The sequence below is a fragment of the Condylostylus longicornis genome, unplaced genomic scaffold (genome assembly GCF_029603195.1).
Source record: "Condylostylus longicornis isolate FDR11 unplaced genomic scaffold, ASM2960319v2 ptg000005l, whole genome shotgun sequence".
NCBI lineage: Eukaryota > Metazoa > Arthropoda > Insecta > Diptera > Dolichopodidae > Condylostylus > Condylostylus longicornis.
The window spans coordinates 1,079,715-1,098,877 of NW_026577974.1; the positions used below are offsets into that span (position 1 = coordinate 1,079,715).

At 25.9% G+C, this 19,163-nt stretch overlaps 3 protein-coding genes across 4 annotated transcripts; 1 reads left to right on the forward strand and 2 right to left on the reverse strand.

Annotated features, from left to right (window-relative positions):
* Window positions 1-248: 248 nt before the first annotated feature.
* LOC129616420 (uncharacterized) lies at window positions 249-1,786 on the forward strand. The gene is made up of 6 exons (XM_055532040.1): window positions 249-269; window positions 335-563; window positions 636-974; window positions 1,224-1,447; window positions 1,527-1,706; window positions 1,766-1,786. The coding sequence occupies exons 1-6, from the start codon at window positions 249-251 to the stop codon at window positions 1,784-1,786; spliced, it is 1,014 nt and encodes a 337-aa protein (XP_055388015.1).
* Window positions 1,787-12,828: 11,042 nt separating this feature from the next.
* On the reverse strand, window positions 12,829-15,192 carry LOC129615219 (hydroxysteroid dehydrogenase-like protein 1). The gene is made up of 5 exons (XM_055530323.1): window positions 14,875-15,192; window positions 14,651-14,773; window positions 13,618-13,728; window positions 13,293-13,516; window positions 12,829-13,232 (listed from the first exon to the last, which is right to left on the reverse strand). The coding sequence occupies exons 1-5, from the start codon at window positions 15,032-15,034 to the stop codon at window positions 12,918-12,920; spliced, it is 933 nt and encodes a 310-aa protein (XP_055386298.1). The 5' UTR covers window positions 15,035-15,192; the 3' UTR covers window positions 12,829-12,917.
* A 491-nt stretch (window positions 15,193-15,683) lies between these two features.
* LOC129615202 (hydroxysteroid dehydrogenase-like protein 1) lies at window positions 15,684-18,832 on the reverse strand. Of its 2 annotated transcripts, XM_055530304.1 has the most exons (5): window positions 18,610-18,832; window positions 18,002-18,124; window positions 16,471-16,581; window positions 16,146-16,369; window positions 15,684-16,079 (listed from the first exon to the last, which is right to left on the reverse strand). In XM_055530304.1, exons 1-5 carry the CDS (start codon window positions 18,767-18,769, stop codon window positions 15,765-15,767), a joined length of 933 nt encoding a protein of 310 aa, XP_055386279.1. In that variant the 5' UTR covers window positions 18,770-18,832; the 3' UTR covers window positions 15,684-15,764. The 2 variants fall into 2 exon arrangements, with proteins under 2 accessions (XP_055386279.1, XP_055386286.1); XM_055530311.1 differs by lacking the exons at window positions 18,002-18,124; window positions 18,610-18,832 and adding an exon at window positions 16,635-16,782.
* Between the last annotated feature and the right edge of the window lie 331 nt (window positions 18,833-19,163).

Consider the following 19,163-nt stretch of genomic DNA (forward strand, 5'->3'; position numbering starts at 1 on the left):
CGCATAATATAAAAAATCTTAATATACTAAAAAGAAATATTGGAATTTTTATTATTGTGGAGAATTTTGATATTATTTTGAATTATTTAAAAGGAATTTTAAGGCAACCATTTAAACATTCTGATGGTTATTATATAATTTTAATAACAAATAATCTACTGAAAGATTTTGAAAATAATCTTTTTACTAAAAAACTTTTTGAAAAATTATGGATTCGTGCTGGTATTCTTAGAGCCGTAATATTAATTATGATTCATGGAAATATAAGGGTAAGTAAATATATGGAAATCACCCTAACTCCATTCTAATATATTGTTAATGTCTTTATTTTCAGAAAATTTATTATTATACGCCATTTGAAGTGGCAAATAAGCTGCACTTCACTAATATTAGTATGAATAAATCAAATACTTCAAAGTTATGTGAAATATTTTTAAAAAATTATCCAAAAACATTCAATGCCATACCTATTAGAATATCCTCTGTTAAAAGAATTGAACTTTTAGAAAATGAATACCCAGAACATTATTTAAAAAATTATAATGGAAGAGGAGCTGATTTTGGTATGTGTATAAAACATAAAATTGTACACTACTTTTTGTGTTTTTAATATATGCATGTATGTAATTTTTAAGGTGCAGGAGATTTTGATGGAATCCTATATACAACATTATCGGATATTCTAAATGTTACTTATATTATAAAATCTGTTTATGATTTTGGATATAAATTAAAAAATCAAAGTTTTATTGGTACAATTGGACGTGTTATGTATTCTGAAGCTGATATTACAATGAATACACATTTTATAATGGATTATAATACAAATGAAATTGAATATTTGACTGGATTATTAACAGATAAATTTTGTGTTATTGCACCAAAAGCCGATATTATACCACAGTCCATGGCAGTTTTTACATGTTTTCAACCACAGACATGGGCTTTTATAATACTAATGAATTTTATTTTTGGTATTTTATGGATTTATTTTCGAAAATTTTCAAAAAATTATAATAAGAAATCACCAAGTGAATTATCAAATTGGCCATTAATATTTAATATGTGGTTATTAATGTTTAATTGTCCAATTAAAGGACCAAAAATTGGATCATATCTTGAAAAATATTTTTTAATGGGTTGTTTATCACTGGCAATAATATTAAATGGTGTTTTTCAAGGATTTTTAGTTAAATCATATAAAACAATAATTTATCGTAAAGATATAATGACATTGGATGAATTAGATAGAACAGGATTAAGAATTGCATTTTTATCACCATCAATTGGTATAATATTCTCTGATCATTCTGATTTATCTACAAGTTCATATCATCGTTTTCAACATAAAATGATTTTAAAACGTAATGCTACTCAATTTAGACAAGCAATTGATGAAGGTAGAATTTGTTACTTAGATAGAAAAACCTTATTTGAAATTCATAAGGTAATATTTAGTATATATGTATGCTCAATCAATTATAAAAAAAAAATATTAATTTTTAAATTAATTCTCAATATTATAGCACAAATATGAACGGCCAGATGGAACATTTCGATTACATTTAATACCAGAATGTCCAAGATCATTTTCATTAACATATATTGTCCGAAAGGGATGGTCATTAACAGAAAAATTCAATCGTATGCTTGGTCTCATTAACTCAAGTGGATTAAGATCAATATGGTTAAAATGGATAAAAGAAGCAAAATATTACAAAATTAAATTAAAAGAAATTAACAGATCACATTTTGTATCATATAGGAAACCATTTTGTTATTATGACATTCAAATGGCTTACTACATATTTATTTTTGGTAATATTGTGGCATTTTCTATTTTCGTATTAGAATTGTTATCCTTTAAATACATATCACTGAAAAATTAATATAAATTTTTCACACAAAATTAAGTTTATTTAATATCTTTTAAAAAAATATTTAATTTTTCCGCTTAATTATGTTAAATTTTATAAGCAAATTAAATGCATTTTCCAAAATAAAAACTATTAAAGATATAATATTTCCAATTATATGCACTAAAATTGCAATTTTGATATCATCTACAGTAAAAGATTTTTCACGATAATTTGCAACCATTATTTTAAGATTTTTAAGACGCCATTTTAACAATATAGCACGTTTAGACCAACTAAACCATTTGTTACGAAAACCTGTGAAAAGTTTTTAATATGTAAGATGTTTTTAATATTTGATTCAATGATTTGGTAAATTGTAATCAATTTACCACCGGAGTCTATGAGTCCCAAAATTCGGTTGAATTTCTCTTCATATGCCCAGCCACGTCGAACAATAAATGATAAAAAGGTAATTCGAGGACATTCATCAACCAAATTTAAAAATGTTGTACCATTCGGATATTCAAATTCTTCCTGAAACAAAAGTGGTATGTGTTTAAAAAAGCTTTCTAAAATTTGTAATTTCTAAATTGAAAAAAGTCTAAGATATACAATAAAAACAAATAAATATACCCACCTTTATAACATCAAAATCACTTTTTCTTTCAACAAATGCCACATTCCTATAATTCATTGCATCATATCGTTGCTCATCATCCTTAATAATAACTTTTTTATCCAGTTCTGCTAAAAGTCCTTTCAATGAATTTTTATTACCAAATAAATCACCGAAAGCTTCTGATGGAATTGCAATTTTAAGATTTGCATTATTTAATTCTTTTAATGTTTTTATATCCTTTTCGTATGTAATTTTAAAAAAAGATTTTGATAAATATCCTTGAAATGTACTATTGAATAATATACTGGATAGCATACAACCAACTAAAAGAAACCTTTCAAATCCTTTTGATTTCTGAATATTAATTGAATAACTTGTTAATAGCAGCCACATATCAATAATATTAAAAATTAATTTATTTCTTTGATTATTTTGAATAATAATTTTATCCTTAAATAAATTGTTTTCATCTAATAATATTTTATAATTAATATTTTTACAAATATACCATAATATTCCGAAAACAATGTAAGATGTACAAATAGTTGTCCATGATATTGCACTAAAACAATTTATAACTGCCATATATTTTGGTAATGGTTTTGCTTTCGGTGTTATTATACAAATTAAATCATAATAAATTGGATTTAAAAATGTTATTGCAATTGTTCTATAACTTTGTATAAAATGACCATTACCACCAATTGTAACTCTTGAATACATTACATGGCCAGCAGATCCTAATATTGTACCATTTTTAGCCAATACACCATATTTTGTATTATTTTCATTGGCCGTAGGATATTTTGTTATGATTGTAAAATTTAAAAGTTTTGCAATATTTCCCATAACAATACCATCAAAACCACCAAAGACTGAATAATGAAAAAAAAAAAGAAAAGAGAAAGAAATATAAAATAAACATATAAAAAGAAAATTAATTCAAAAATTTAAGTAGGTATACTGCACAACATCCGTATATCCTTGAAGAAAATATTCAACCTTATGGTTTTGTAGTTCATATAAATGTAATCCGGAACAATCTTTATTGTAATAAAATCAAATTACTTATATCCTTTAAATATTTATTCAATATGAATTTACAGGGTGTCTAATAGCGATACAACAACATTTTATTTACATCTTATTTACCCTTGGCAAAACCTAATAATTACATATATTTTTTAAGATTCATGTTCAAAGAATGTTCGGAAATATTACATAAATTTTTAAAAAAAAATTTTTATCTAATAAAACAATATTGGAGAACGTTCTATAATACGAAATAATGGTTATTTGACAAAAACCGCCTCAGATTCGTCCAAATCCAAAGCTGAACGTTCTTAAAGGAGGAGGTGTAATGAAGCACCTCCTATCTTCCCTCCTCCCATAACTCAAAATTTTACAAAATTTTCTTTCAACGTCACAAATGTTTTGTTTTGCAATTAAAATCCAAGTAAAATCACTCTATTATGATGCAATAAATTAAAAAATCACTTACACTCTGTATATATACAAGTATACCTATGTTATAAGATACTTACAAGTTGAATATTCCTTAGCATCGCTTTGATATGATTTTAAAAATGCCATAGGATAATATGTATTCCAATACATTGCCGAAGGATATCTTTCGAAGAAGAAAACTTTCAAAGGATATCCATTAAAAGTGATCGGATATTTTGGATTAGTAATTTTAAAACTTTGTGAATTGTTTCCGAAATCTTCAAAAATAATTTTTCCATAATTTCCATTCTCATTTAATGATAAAGGATCTGAATAGACAACTTTCTGAAAGAGAAACTTGAATAAACTTTTCTGACCTAAATAATATTTATGTATATGTATATATGAATATAGATATACTTTATTGTTTCCTCCATTGAATATAATAACTAAGCGTAAAATACCATAAAGATTCCATAATTTTAAAAATATTTTCTTTAAAAGTTCATAATTTTCAACTTGATATTCTTCTGATATATTAACAACAAAATTTGCACTAGGATTTTGAAATGGTATCCTTGGTATACCAATTAAATATTCATTAATAATTGATAATTCATTAGCAATAACAATAGAGCCCATTCTTTTATCAAATGTTTCAGCTTTTTTTAATATTTTTTGACGATTTGTGAAGGTTTCTGTACAATTACATTGTCCTGGTCTCATATTAAATATTTTACCATTCCATGCAAATCTCTCTGTGTGATCAAATATTTTTTCTTCATGTGTTAATTTTAATGATTTTCGTAATACTGGAAAATCCATATCGGGAAAAACTTTTGGTAAAAGTTCTCTTATAAAATCAACTGCATAAAAATTTCCTATTTTGATATAATTTTCACGTTCCAAATTAAATACTTGCAGTAAATTAATTTCTTTAAAATATTCTGTAAAAAAATGACTATGTTCTTGTGTATATAAATTTGTTTGACGTCTTTCAATATCTAATAGAATTTGATATCCAGAATCACATTTAACAGATGTAATCCAAATAATAATAAATTTACAAATAGAAAATAATTTTATCATATTATCCTTAAAACATTTGTTTAATAACTAAAATAGATAATCATAAAATTACTAGGTAAAATTTCCAATTTGATTGTTTAATCGAATAAAGTGAATTGATTTTGTAGGACTGAAATTATAAGAAATTATAAAACAAATAAATATAGTTGACAGGCAAAAAATTATATAACAAATAAATAATAAGTAAAATAAACAATTTAATGAAAAATTATATAAATGTCACATTACGAGTATAATACACTGAAGTTGTAGTTAAACTATACCAAAACAATAACTTCAAATATGGTATGGTATCGTTACAAATTTAATTTATTTACTTAAACTTTTAATTGATTACAATATATGGTGAAAAGAAACCTAATCCGTTATAACGCCATAATTAATGCTAAATATTGTCATAAACCAATAAAAATAACTACATATTTATGGTTGAACATGCTATAAAAACATTATTATAGCATGTTCAACCATAAATATGTAGTTATTTTTATTGGTTTATGACAATATTTAGTATTAATATCGGGGCGAGTCCATCCATTTTTACACGGGAGTTTACTTCGAGCGATTGCATGTTAAACTCTTCTTCCGCTTGCCGAATGTCGTTTAGGCAGAGATAGTTGAGATTGAAGAGACTTTGAGCTCGCTTGACGATATTGTGATATCCGCGGGCAGTATTACACATGCTTTACTTAAAAAATTCGGAATAACACAAGCATAAGAATCTGATATTCTTATTTCTTTAATTCAAACAAAAAAAACATCTGTTCTTTTTTAGATTTTAAGTAAAAGTTTTCTCCTAAACAGCAAATTCCAAGTGTTTCAAATTTTTCTAAGGTAGCAGAAGGAAGAAATTTCTCAGCTATCTATCTTATTTCAGCTTAAATCAAATCTTACTGTTATACATGATTCAGCAGGAAATCTGCTTAAGCAAAATAAAAATGGCCTTTCAAAAATTAAATGATAAAGTCATCTCAACATTCCTGCAAATATATTCTTAATCTGTTATTGCAAAAATATTTTTAATTTTACTATTAAAACTTTTCATATTTTAAAAATAAAAATTAAAATTTTTTTTTTTATTCTATTGAATTTTCTTTCAGATTAAAAATATATTTATCGTCAGCATATAAAACCATGTACGAAAATTTATTGACTTATATCTTCTTTTAATCAAATTAAATTACTCACAAATAACAATATTTTTGGTATTTTCATCGGACATTATCGCCCTTAAAAAGTACCAATTGTTACAAATAGAAATAAAATACAAAAAAAAATATGTCTTTTATTTTAGAAATTTTTTTATCTACACACATACACACTTGTTCATTTGTACTTGTATTAGATATATATATGGAAAAATGTTATATACAACAAATCTTTACTAAATGACCACCACAAATGGTATTAATAGCTTCCTTTTTGACAATAACTTTCAGACTTATATAATTTTTTTTGTAACTTACGTTTATTATCCTTTTTGTTATTTCCTTAGTTTAGTTATTATACTGAATAATAAATTTCCCTTTAGGACTTGTAATGTCTGTTCACTTTAATATATGCTCTTTATTTGTTTATTTGTTTTTCACTTCTTTATGTGGAGATTTGAGAAAATTTCAATTCTTTTTATTATCCTTCCAAATATTTACTAGTTTTCTTCATTGAAAAATATCACGTTTCTTCTTTTATTTCATGTTTATCTTGACTATTTGATTCGATGAAACTAATTTTCTTTAAAACTATAAAAAGTACAGAGAGAAGAAAAAAAATCAAATCGATTAATTAAATTTTGTTTTTTTTTTAAAAAGTCATAATTTTGCATGAAATTTTATTTATTAAACTTTAAGTATTATTTTAAAGTTAAAACAATTATAGAAATAGTTGACCTTGTCAACTCTCCGACACACGTGTGAATAAGTGCTTCTTGAAGTGGCAAGAGAATTGTTATAGTCGTATTTGTTAGTCATGTTATCCAAAGAGCTCGTACAGTATTAATCAATTTTTATAAAAATTATGAACTTTATTGTGAAACCCCTTTGAATGCGGCAAAAGTTTGTTTACAGTTATTTAAAATCATTGGTAGTTCGTATCGAATTTAAATTGATATCTGGCATTTAATACTATAAATCATTTGTAAGAATTTGGTGAGCTTGATTGAACTGATTTTCGAGTTACCGTTAAGAAATCTTACCTAACGGACAAGCATGGTTACTTTGACTAAGAATTCAAGGTGCTGAAACTGAATATACTTCTATGACATTCCCATACTTAGATCATTAATTATTTGTGTTAAAAAGGGAATAGAAAATTTATAATACATTCTACTTGTAGTAAGTAAAAAAGTACGGTTATGAAAACAAAATCTGATGTAACTCATTAAAAATGAAATGTAAAATTGTAAAGGTTATCGTTAATTAAAACTTGAAAAAAAACTGTATGCAATAACGAAACGACTATAATCTTTTTAAAGCAATCTAATGATGTCAAGTCAAATAAATGGCAACTAAAATAGAATATGTTCGGTAAGGCCGAATTTTACACTTACAAATAATTCGTTCATTGATTTGGTAAGAGTAGACTGTCCGACTCGTCGCTTGACTATTCGTGAATATATAAATGGTTTTGTATCCCCTACGAATAATTTAACGTATACAAAGGTTCAAAGCAAAACCTGGGTCTAAACCCAAAGGCGCCTGATCCAACCTCATCTTCAGTTTTGGGTCCGTCTACATGTCATTCGATCTCCCCCTTCCTGACCTTTCTTTTACCCAGGCATTCTTACAGGAAAATACCACCTTGAAGTTTTTGTCGAAAGACATAACAGAGTAGGCCAAATTTGGTCTACCTCACGGCGGGATGTTCTGCTAGTCCACCACATTCCTGATCACCAAGACTAGTGGTGCTCTGCACAACCGAGTCCGTAATATCGGAATACATTGGAGGCAAGTTTAAGATCTCCATTGCAGCCGTCGACGTTATACCAAAGCATGCGTTCCATTTATTTTTTGAAATGGTTTACAATATATTTCCCTTTTTCTGCCTGTTATAACAAATATCTGCTAGAAAAGTTCTGTTTTCATTGTCAAAACAAAAAACTATTATAAATTCACTGCAACTGTTTGTGTTTGTGAATAATGTCACTTGAAACACATGAGCTTTGTCATATTAAATTTAAAATAAAATTGTGTAAATAATTTTGTATGTATGTAAGTATATTATGTTTTAACACTTATTCGGAAAATTTGAAAAAAATATTTCATTTGAAAAACTTCTTTTAATGTTGAAATTTCGTGTATCTACCTAAATTTTTCAACGTTAGCGGACAGACTTTAAAAGTATCTCAGCTATGAAATATTATTTTAACGTAGCATAATTTTTCATCTCACCCCTTTAGCCCTCATTCAAATTCTGTATTAAATTTAGTTTTTATCTCGAAACTATAAACTATTTCATAACCTTAAAGAATTGGTTAAAACTTAAAAAGGTTTAAATCTAACTAATCTAAAATTGCTTTATTTGGTAGTGAAGGAGAAATGTGCTAATTTGTAAAACTCTGTTTTGCTTTGAACCTTTTTATAGCAATTTTTAATAAAGAATTTATAAAAGTGCCTAGACGAACGATAGACAGGTGAAAATGATGATGAACAGAAACAATATTGCGTCATTTTCCATAACCTGCTTTCGTGACTAAACAATGTGGAAAGCAGTGGCACGGGTACTTTATTTACATGTAGATTACAATTAAATTATTTGTAAACATTTAATAATAATATTTTGGGAACTTTTACAGTGCAATCGCAACAAATAAGATTGGATTGCTGAAAACCTTCGAAAATTAAATAAATTTATGATTGACACTAATGACATGAGTTTGGTCGTCATTAGTGACAAATAATATTTTTGTGTGAAAATAGAATGGGTCAAATCGAAACCTAATCATTCAGATATTTATATTTTTGGAGCTTAATGAAGATATTGGACAAAGTTCCACAAGACTAACTACAAACAGTAGCAAGAGCAAAAGAGTATAAACATAACATTTCATATAATAATGATACCAGTCTGGTTTTTTCTGTTTATTCTCTATATATATTTGAATACCATGAAGGAAAACTAAAAAAAACGTAAAAAGTAAAAACTATTCAAAAACTATTTTTAAGAAGGTTTCAAATATTCTATTTTATTATCCTTTCAGTATGTTATTAACTTTATAGTTAAAGGACTCTATATTTTATCTTCGTTTTATATGATTCGGAAAAAGGTACAAAAAAAAAGAAAAATGAAAAGAAGCATAAGAAAATATTGAAGAAATATGAAAATAAGAAAACCAAAAGATAAGAACTATAAGGATTTCCTTTACTTCCTTCCTTATCATACACTTGTAATGTATAAGATATTTTAGAAATACTAAATGTTTTTAGTTTCCTTAGAAACTCTTACGGTAAAGAAATTATAATGTTTGTTCTCTTGTTTAATTTTTATTTTTCTAAATACATTTGTTATATAAGAATTAGAAAAGTTAATTCTTTACAAAAACATAATTATAAGAACTATAGTGAGTTTAAAGGTCTTAAACGTATGTATGTGAGCACATAGAAATATTGCTGCATGAAATTATATTTGAAGAGTACTCGTATCTTAAACTATCCGAATTATACAGACCCGATTCTGACTTGTTCGGCACCATACACGGTGCTTTACCAAAAAGTGCCTCGCCTCCTTTAGCGTTTTTTAAATTTTTTAATGGAGCCGTTGTTTTCTGGTGCTACAAATGCTTACTTTACATATATGATAGATTCAGTGCAGAGTACATATAAGAATATATAAGATACATGTCCACAGAGGAACTTTTCTTAAAATAAATAAAATTTGATCTTAATATAAAACTCTTTTTAGCATTTCTGAAAAGCGAAACTGGCAAACCAAATAAATTTATGAAAAATCAAATTTTTAATGAATTCCGCAAATTCATATTTCTAATCTCTAGTTAAGTAATAAAGCAAGTAAGCTCTTTTTTGTGTGTTAAAACAAAAATAAAATGCACATTATACTCTAAAATCTTAAATTAAAAATCTCTTAAATTTATTTTTATTTTACTTTTATTGTCTATACATTTTTTCTCTTTACTCTTCTTTTCCTGTGTATAAGAATACAACACAATACCTACCTATGTAAGTGGGTACCCATGTTATATTAAAAAAAAACGGTAAATAAATATTAAGCTTATATAATATACACCCAAACATATTTACGTTTATAAATATTTTGCCATATAAAAAAAAATATAAATTTCAATTGGACTTAAGGCCAAGATGGTAAAGAATGTTAAATTATTATCCTTTAAAGGTTTGAGGTTATAATATATACGAGTACTATTATAGTAGCATAGAGCTAAAAAAGAATATGCATACATAGTTATGTAGTTAAGTCCAAAAATATGTTCATAATAATATAAATATGTATACTTATTAAGAGTATCAAATTTTTATTTTATTTTTGTGGTGTGCTCACATATGCATACATAAGTATATGATAATTTGTAGGTACATATTATGTATTACTGTATAGAAGTCCAACAAAATTATACACAAGATTTGGTTGCATTATGTGGTATATGACGTTCCGAACACCTAAACATTTCGAAATGTGATGCTTTTTTAGATCAAAACCGTGTCATGGAGCAAAAAAATCTTATATAGCCATAATATATGATATTAAACTTAAATATTGAGAATTTTTAGTTTATATCTTATATAAAAACAAGAGCCATTTACCGGATTAAAAGTGCTTAACACTTTATAGAGTGATTTACGATATATTTTATAGTTAATTTTTCAAATTATACTACTATTTGTTTGTAATATAGTGGTTCACTTACGAAATGGCCGATCCCTTATGTTCATTCCTGGTGGAAGCATAAGGAATCAACAAATCCTCTGAATCGCATTTTCCATTTGAGTCCATGCCTCGCTTTCGATTGATGTCCTGTTAATTAAGCGAAGTGATTAGCTTGCTGTAGCTATCAACCAAAGCGTATGAAGCTTGCTATTTTCATTTGCCAGAGAGACGTCGCCTATGTTATTTCTTCGATCGTAGATAGCCGCGGTGCGCAACGATGTATTAACCCTTAAATGGAATGTAAATATTATAATATTTTCAAAGCATATATATATATATAAATATATCTATGTTATATATATTTTGTGTATATAAAACGCAAAATATAAAAACACATAAATTAACCATATAGTACCTATTAACCTAGGTAAAATATGCTTGTTTTCAGAATGTTTTATTCACATACACAGTATATACGCTTATTTTGAACATATTTTTGGACTTACAACAACATATAATGTGTGTGTGAATATACAAAGATCATACACATTTCTTATGCTCTATATTTTGTGAAATGCTTAAGGACGATATCCTTTTTCATTTCTTGTTCTTATATTCTCATTTTTATGTTTTTTATTATTTAATTTTTTTTTTGTAACAAATAATTTTCATTTTGCTTTTTTCGGGGAGATTATATATATATATATATATATATATATATATATATATGTATAATATATATGTATACATAAATGTAAATAGGGTTTCATTAGACTGTTTCCATCCTTCTTTTGCCATATATATGAATGTATATTTAATAGTAATTTTAATATTTTTCAGGATAATGGCATTTATAACTGGGCGGTAGAGATTTCGTTCGATATATGAGATTTCTTAATAGAATTTTGTGTGTAATATTAATTTGGTTTCTTTTCTTTTACGTTATATGGTAAATAGGATCAAATAAATTGTTAGAGCATGTACAAGCATATGTATGTATGTAAATATGTTAAGAGAATTTTCAGTAAAATTAACTTTTTTTGCAAAAATTTATTATTTATTTACTATGATATTTCTTGGTAATATACTTACATATTAAATTACGTATAAATTGCATATTATGAGTAGATAAATTTTTCCTCTTTATACTATACTATAAGTAAATTTACCTATATACGTAGATATAATATATTATTAATGAATTTATTGTGTGCTTACCTATTATGTGGTATACATTCAGTATTGTATTGGTAATAGGATACAATATTAATGAATTTATAATATTGGAATACTTTAATTGGTTCATCAGGCGTTAATAATTTAATAAAATGATTGTCTAAGACTCTAAGGAAATTTGATTATTATTTGGTTGTATATGATTTTAGGAAGGCTTATACATATGTTCGTACATTATGAAAGATACTCAATTATTAAATTACATATATTTCAGTATATATGTATTATGATATATAAAATACATTGCGTGCTACGTATTGATGTCAAAAATTCATTATATTCTTTATAAAATAAAATTATTTCAATATTTAAATATATTTTTAGAATAAGATTCTTGTACGTTACACTTATGTCTGTAATTAACGAAAACAGATAACGAAATAATTATTATTTTTATTTATAATATTTTAAGATTTGAATAAAATAGTTGGCACCTACTTTCACTTATTAACATTGTTACTGAACGAAACCGTTACGAAATTCCCTCTCGAGAAGTCGCCGATTTTCAACATCAACAGAAATTCCATATTTTTCTTAATTTGATTAGTATATAAAAGGTTTATATGTGTTAGACAGAGAAGTTCGGCAGTCGAATCTCTTTTAAAGTTATAATTTTTTTAAATATGGAATATATTTATATATAAGAATCGTTTTAACCGTCTTTGTATTAACTGAAAAACCTAGAACACTATTTCAAATCATTTTTTCTTATAGCAAATCATTTTTTAAATAGAATACCCCTTCACAACACATCCTTTATTTACCAAATTTAATATGTATTCTAAACATTTTTTCAGAAATTTATTTTCTAAAAATTAAAAATTATAATTCTAAGATTTTTTATAATCAAATGACTGAGCATGCCTATAAATTAATAATGTTCTAAGAGTCTCAGGTATCGATGACATAATGAATGCCACAAGAGCATGTTTAAAATGTCCATTTGTTGTATTAGTTCTACCCAGTAAAGCAATAACATTTTTAGCCCATTCATCAGAACTGCATGTAACAGAATGATTTTTGATATCTTGTGAAAAATTAATCATATTTGTATCAACAAAACAAGGTTCAATTAATTGAACATCAATATTTTTATAATCCATTAATTCCCATTGTAATATTTTCGTCATAGATGATACACATTTCTAAAAAATATTTTCATTAAATCGTATTGTTCATTAAATTCAATAATTGATTTCAGATACCTTGCATGCAGCATAAACTCCTGCATTATGTATAAGAGGTACTAAAACACATATAGAGCTGATATTAACTATAGCACCTTTTCCACGCTGTTTCATTCCAGGTAATACAATTTTTGTCATTAGCATTGTTGCGGTTATATTAACTAAAATCATATCCCATATCAATTTTTCTGAATGCTCATCAAATGAACCGGGTATACTTCGAGACAATCCAACATTATTTGCTAAAAATATTCGAAGTTCAAAATTAGTTTATAAATTTATTTGAAGTTTTTTATTTTAAAATTCTGAACATATATTGTGAAGGTTTTAAAAACTGTTATACCTAAAATTCCAACTGGTATATCTTCAAGTTGTTTTGCTATTTTATCATAAATTTCAAAATTTTGAGTAAAATCGGCAACTATATATCTTACTTCTACTCCAGCTTCACTTTCTGAAAATAAGAGATGATATATCATTTACTCTGTAATGCAACGAATTTATAAGTTTTTTTCTAGTTCCATATACTAAAAATTAATCTTAAAGTTTTAGTAAAGTACTTATTCTACAGGTCAAAGTCATAACCTTGTTTTTAATTTTAAATTTATAACATTAATTTTGCTTCATTTATTTGTAAAACAAAAATTTAAATCAAGTAAAATGAACAACATCAATTTCTCCAAAGCTGAAGATTTGGAACAAAACTTAAAATCTTGCTCCACTAACAAGTTCTTAGAGAATATACAAAGCAGAATATGTTTTGATTCATTTCTCAAAAAAGTAATTTATTATTTTCCACTTGTATAAAATTTCATCTATAATGCTTAGCATTCCATCAAAGAATGTACAATTAAAAACCAGTTTCAACAAAACTACACAAGTAAAGCAATGCAAGTTCGTAATTGGTGATAATAGATTTCATAAAATGGTATTAACTTTTATTGAATTTTTATAGCTTATCATAAAGCTTGTAATGGAACTTGTAACGGAATTTCTATGAGCAACTACTACCCAATTTTCCGACGAAGATAATAATTTAGCTAATATATAAATAATTTTACTGAAAAGAAGTATGCTTTGATTTCCGTTGTATTCTCTATTCATGCATTGTAAAAAGTCATAAAAAACGACAATCCAATTTCGCTAGATACCTAATTATTATTTCCGGAAGTTTTTTATGAATTCAATCCCAAAATTTGTCAGAAACTACCTGATAGATGAAAATTCAGGAAAAAAGAAATTTTGAGGAGCATGTTCATATGCAAAACCAGAATTGTCAATCCATTCGCAATAGCTTAACCTTTATAAATAGCTAATGTATACAATTGTATTTTCTAAAATAATCTTTTGTTTTAAACATAAAATATTACTATTACCAATTTCATTTTGAACTGCTTTCAATTTTTCTTCACTTCTCGATATGAGCACTATATTAAATCCTTTTAAAGCCAAATGTTTAGCATAAGATTTGCCCATTCCATCAGTTGATCCAGTAATAACTAAAAAAAAAAAACAATATTTAATCAATGTTAACGCGAATTTTGTATTTTTTATTAATAATTTATTTTTTTTTCCTTAAATCACAAGCATGTTAACTTACCTGCCCAATTTCCATATTTTTCTGTTAAAGATTTCTTTGCAATTGGTAATAACAAATCTCTCAAATATGAAAATAGTATTAATATAGGCGACCTTAGTTGACTGTATAAATATCTTACAAATGTGTAGATGCCAAGTATGCAAAAAAATATACTCCACATTATGCTAGAACTTCTAATTTCTAATTACTTGTTTTTTTTTTGTTTTTAAAATAACACACATTAATATTCTATTAGAAATATTTAAAAATAAAAATATTGAATAAAATGTGCTTTACTTTGTACGAATCTTTTTTAACTGAGCTCAATTTTAAAAAATGTTTTCAATGAATGCCTTGAAATTAAAGTTTTATTTAATTTTGCACTGTTTTCATTACGAGTATAGAATTTAGAATAAATATTAATGAATTAAAGTTATGCGTGTAATTGTGGAAACTAATACAGCTGAGTAAATATTTAATATTTCTTATACAATTTAAACAATTTATTAAATACTCTTTGAAGTGGGTAATGTTACACGCATCAAAAAACTTAACAATGAAATAAGAATATTCAAATTATATTTAAATTTCGTATTCACAACACGTGCGCAGATGAGAAGTTAAAAGATTGGTATTACAGGTTCGAACAAGAAAATGTACGTTACCTACATTACGTCTAAAATGTACTCAAATTCCTTTCTTTTTGGTCTGCTTTCACTTTTATTATTATAAAAACGTTCGAATACAATCAAAATAGCTAGAAAATCTTGTTCTCAAAAATTTAAATTCCCAAAAGTCGATCTCTTAATTTTAAAAACAAACTTCCGCAATATCCTTACCAACAATATATCATTTATATTTCGCACTTTGTTTAACAAAAAAAAATTATCTTTTACATAAAAATTACTTTTCTAAGATTTTTTATAGTCAAATGACTGGGCATGCCAATAAATTAATAACATTCGAAGAGTTTCAGGCATAGGAGAGAAAATGAACGACGTTAGAGCATGTTTAAAATGTCCTTTTGTTGTATTAGTTCTGCCTAATAAATCAATGACACTCTTAGCCCATTCATCAGAACTACATGTTAATGAATGATTTTTGATATCTTGTGAAAAACTAACCATATTTGTGTCAACAAAAGAGGGTTCAATTAATTGAACATCAATATTTTTATACTCCATTAATTCCCATTGTAATACTTTCGTCACAGATGATACACATTTCTTGAAAATTGAAATATTTTTATTAATCATGTTAAGAAAAGAAAAAAAAATTTTAATTTACGGTACCTTGCACGCAGCATAAACTCCTGCATTATGTATAAGAGGTGCAAAAACGGACAATGAACTGATATTAACTATAGCACCTTTCCCACGCTGTTTCATTCCAGGTAATACAATTTTTGTCATAAGCATTGTTGCCGTCACATTAACTAGAATCATGTCCCATATCAATTTTTCTGAATGTTCATCAAATGAACCGGGTGTACTTCGAGACAATCCAACATTATTTGCTAAAAATATTCGAAGTTGAAAATTAGTTTATGAATTTATTTGAAATTTTTTATTTTAAAATTCTGGACATATATTGTGAAGGTTTTAAAAACTGTTATACCTAAAATTCCAACTGGTATATCTTCAAGTTGTTTTGCTATTTTATCATAAATTTCAAAATTTTGAGTAAAATCAGCAACTATATACCTTACTTCTACTCCAGCTTCACTTTCTGAAAACAAAAATTAAATGTTTTGCATAGTGGTTTAAAAATTATTTTCTTACTATTAAACACTACTATGTTCCGTATATTTTTCAGTTGCCCCATGATCGTTCTTCTTCATAATGAAAAACGAATAACATTATAATCGCACTTTTAAAAAATCATGAAGTTCAATATAAATAATGAAAAGCACCCTATATGTTATAGGCTTATATGTGCATACATAAATATACATATGTATATAAAAGCACGCAAAGTATGAATTTTAGACACTATTACTTTGTTGGTCAAGGTGGATGACCTTGTTTTCTTCGTAAATAAAATAATTGTTGATTTTTTTTTTTAATTGAATTTAAAGCAAAACTTGTTTTAGTAATATGTACAGAGACCGTGCTAGTTTAATGCAACTGCTGTAGTTTTAAAAAAAAGTTTACTAATTTTGTTCACGAAACTATTCAAAGCAGATTATATGTTTATTTCTAAAATAAAAATAATTCAATACCGAAACTTTACTTTCGAACATTCTTAAATTGGTTGATTTATTGTCTTTTGCACGAAACTATTGCACATATTCCTGCAGCCGACCCTTATACTCATAATTTATAATCAATTTTTTAATTAATAACATTTATGTGCATTTGTATTGCAATGCATGCGGTATAAAATATACATGTACATAAAATAAAATAACATTATGAATAGAAAAACTTGTTAACTTCCCCTTACGTCAACATTCTTTTGTGCATTGCAATACACAAAATGTTCGTGTATGTGTGCACATAAAAACCAGTTTAAATATAAAAAAAACGAGAATTAGATACTTTCGTACATGTTTTTAACTAATACAGCAATTTTATATAATCGAATTATAATTTATTAAATTTATTTTAATTGATTTGATCTTAAATAGACTTCTAAGATGTAACACAGAACTTGAAAGCTTGATGGTATGATAAAACAACACACGTGTAAGTAAAAGTTATATATATTTCTGAACTGGTTGAGAATGGCTCAGTTATGCAAAGATAGTACAATTTTTTTTCCTAAACAAACATGAATTTGGGGAAGAACGCATGTAAGCAGAAATGTTTATTCCATACCTAATAGGTACTCCAAAATAACAACCACCGAACTTTGACTACTCCACACTTCCTTATGATTACATTCCCTTTGTTTACGCTCCTCTGTGTAAATCGGGGTACATGTTTAGTAAGTTTCGAGAAGTCTTAGTCAAAATCATGACAGGTTTATCGGTCACTACTACATTATTACTTTTTTATCACTAAAATTTAACTTAAAATCAATAAAATTTTTGAATAATAACTCAGTTCATATGCTTAAATTTCAATAAAAATTATTTTTAGCATGGGGTATGCTACAACTGCTTATACTTTAAAAATATAAATCAAGTTGAATAAATAAAGAATACCTATTTCTTTTTTGACTGCTTTCAGCTTTTCTTCACTTCTGGATATCAATACTATATTAAATCCTTTTAAAGCCAAATGTTTAGCATAAGATTTGCCCATTCCATCAGTAGATCCAGTGACAACTGCAAAAAAAAATTAAATATTATTATTTACAATTTCTACAATATTTAGTTTTTCAATAGTTTAACTAAAATATTGAACTTTTTCTCAATATGTGTATTTTGTGAAAGTTCAATAAAATGATAACCTTTTTAGAAAAGATGTTAAAAATGTGTCGCGTGCTATTCTCTTATTGTCATGCATGATGTTGTCATTTATTGTATTGAATTCGCAAAGCTCAACTTATGTTAAATTGCATTTTATGCTTTTTGTTTACAGTTTTTACTTTTTCTCCAGTTGTTTTTACATGTAAGCATTGTAATAAGCAAATTAATTATTTTATTTTTGATAATTGTTTGTTTATGCCTTATTACTTCAGAATTTTGACATTTTAAGTGCTTTGGATTTTATTGAAAGTTTTTTTTACGCATTTGAAAATCTTTATAAATTTTTTTTTTTGAGAATTAATTACAAACTCTAAAATAAAATAAGAAAGTTAAAAACTTACCCGCCCAATTCCCATACTTTTCTGTCAAAGATTTTTTGAGCATTGGCAATAGCAGATCTTTAAGATGTGAAAGACAAATTAAAATCGGCGACCATAATTGGCTATATAAGTAATGCACAAATGTACAAATGCCAAGTATATAAAAAAATGTATCCCACATTATAAAAATATTAGTGATAAATGTAAGAATAAAAATTTATGACAAAATGTCTTTAACTATGAACGAGTGTATGTCAACTAAATTTAAAATTGCAAAAATATTCTGATTGTTCGAAATCAAAGTTTTTTTTACTTTGCATTGTTATAATAGCGAAGATAACACTTGCATAAAAAAAGCACATGTTTTTTAATATTTAATATGTCAGGTTTTGAAAATTGGTACACCTAGTACCTATTTATTATATACATATTACTTCTTATTATTTAAGCGTTTGTTTAAGGTTATTGTACAGCTATATGATTAATTGATATTCGCAAAATTCATATTAAATTTGACTATTCTCGCAAGTTTCTCGAACTGCTTACAAATTTGTTACTTGGAAAGAGTTGTAGCA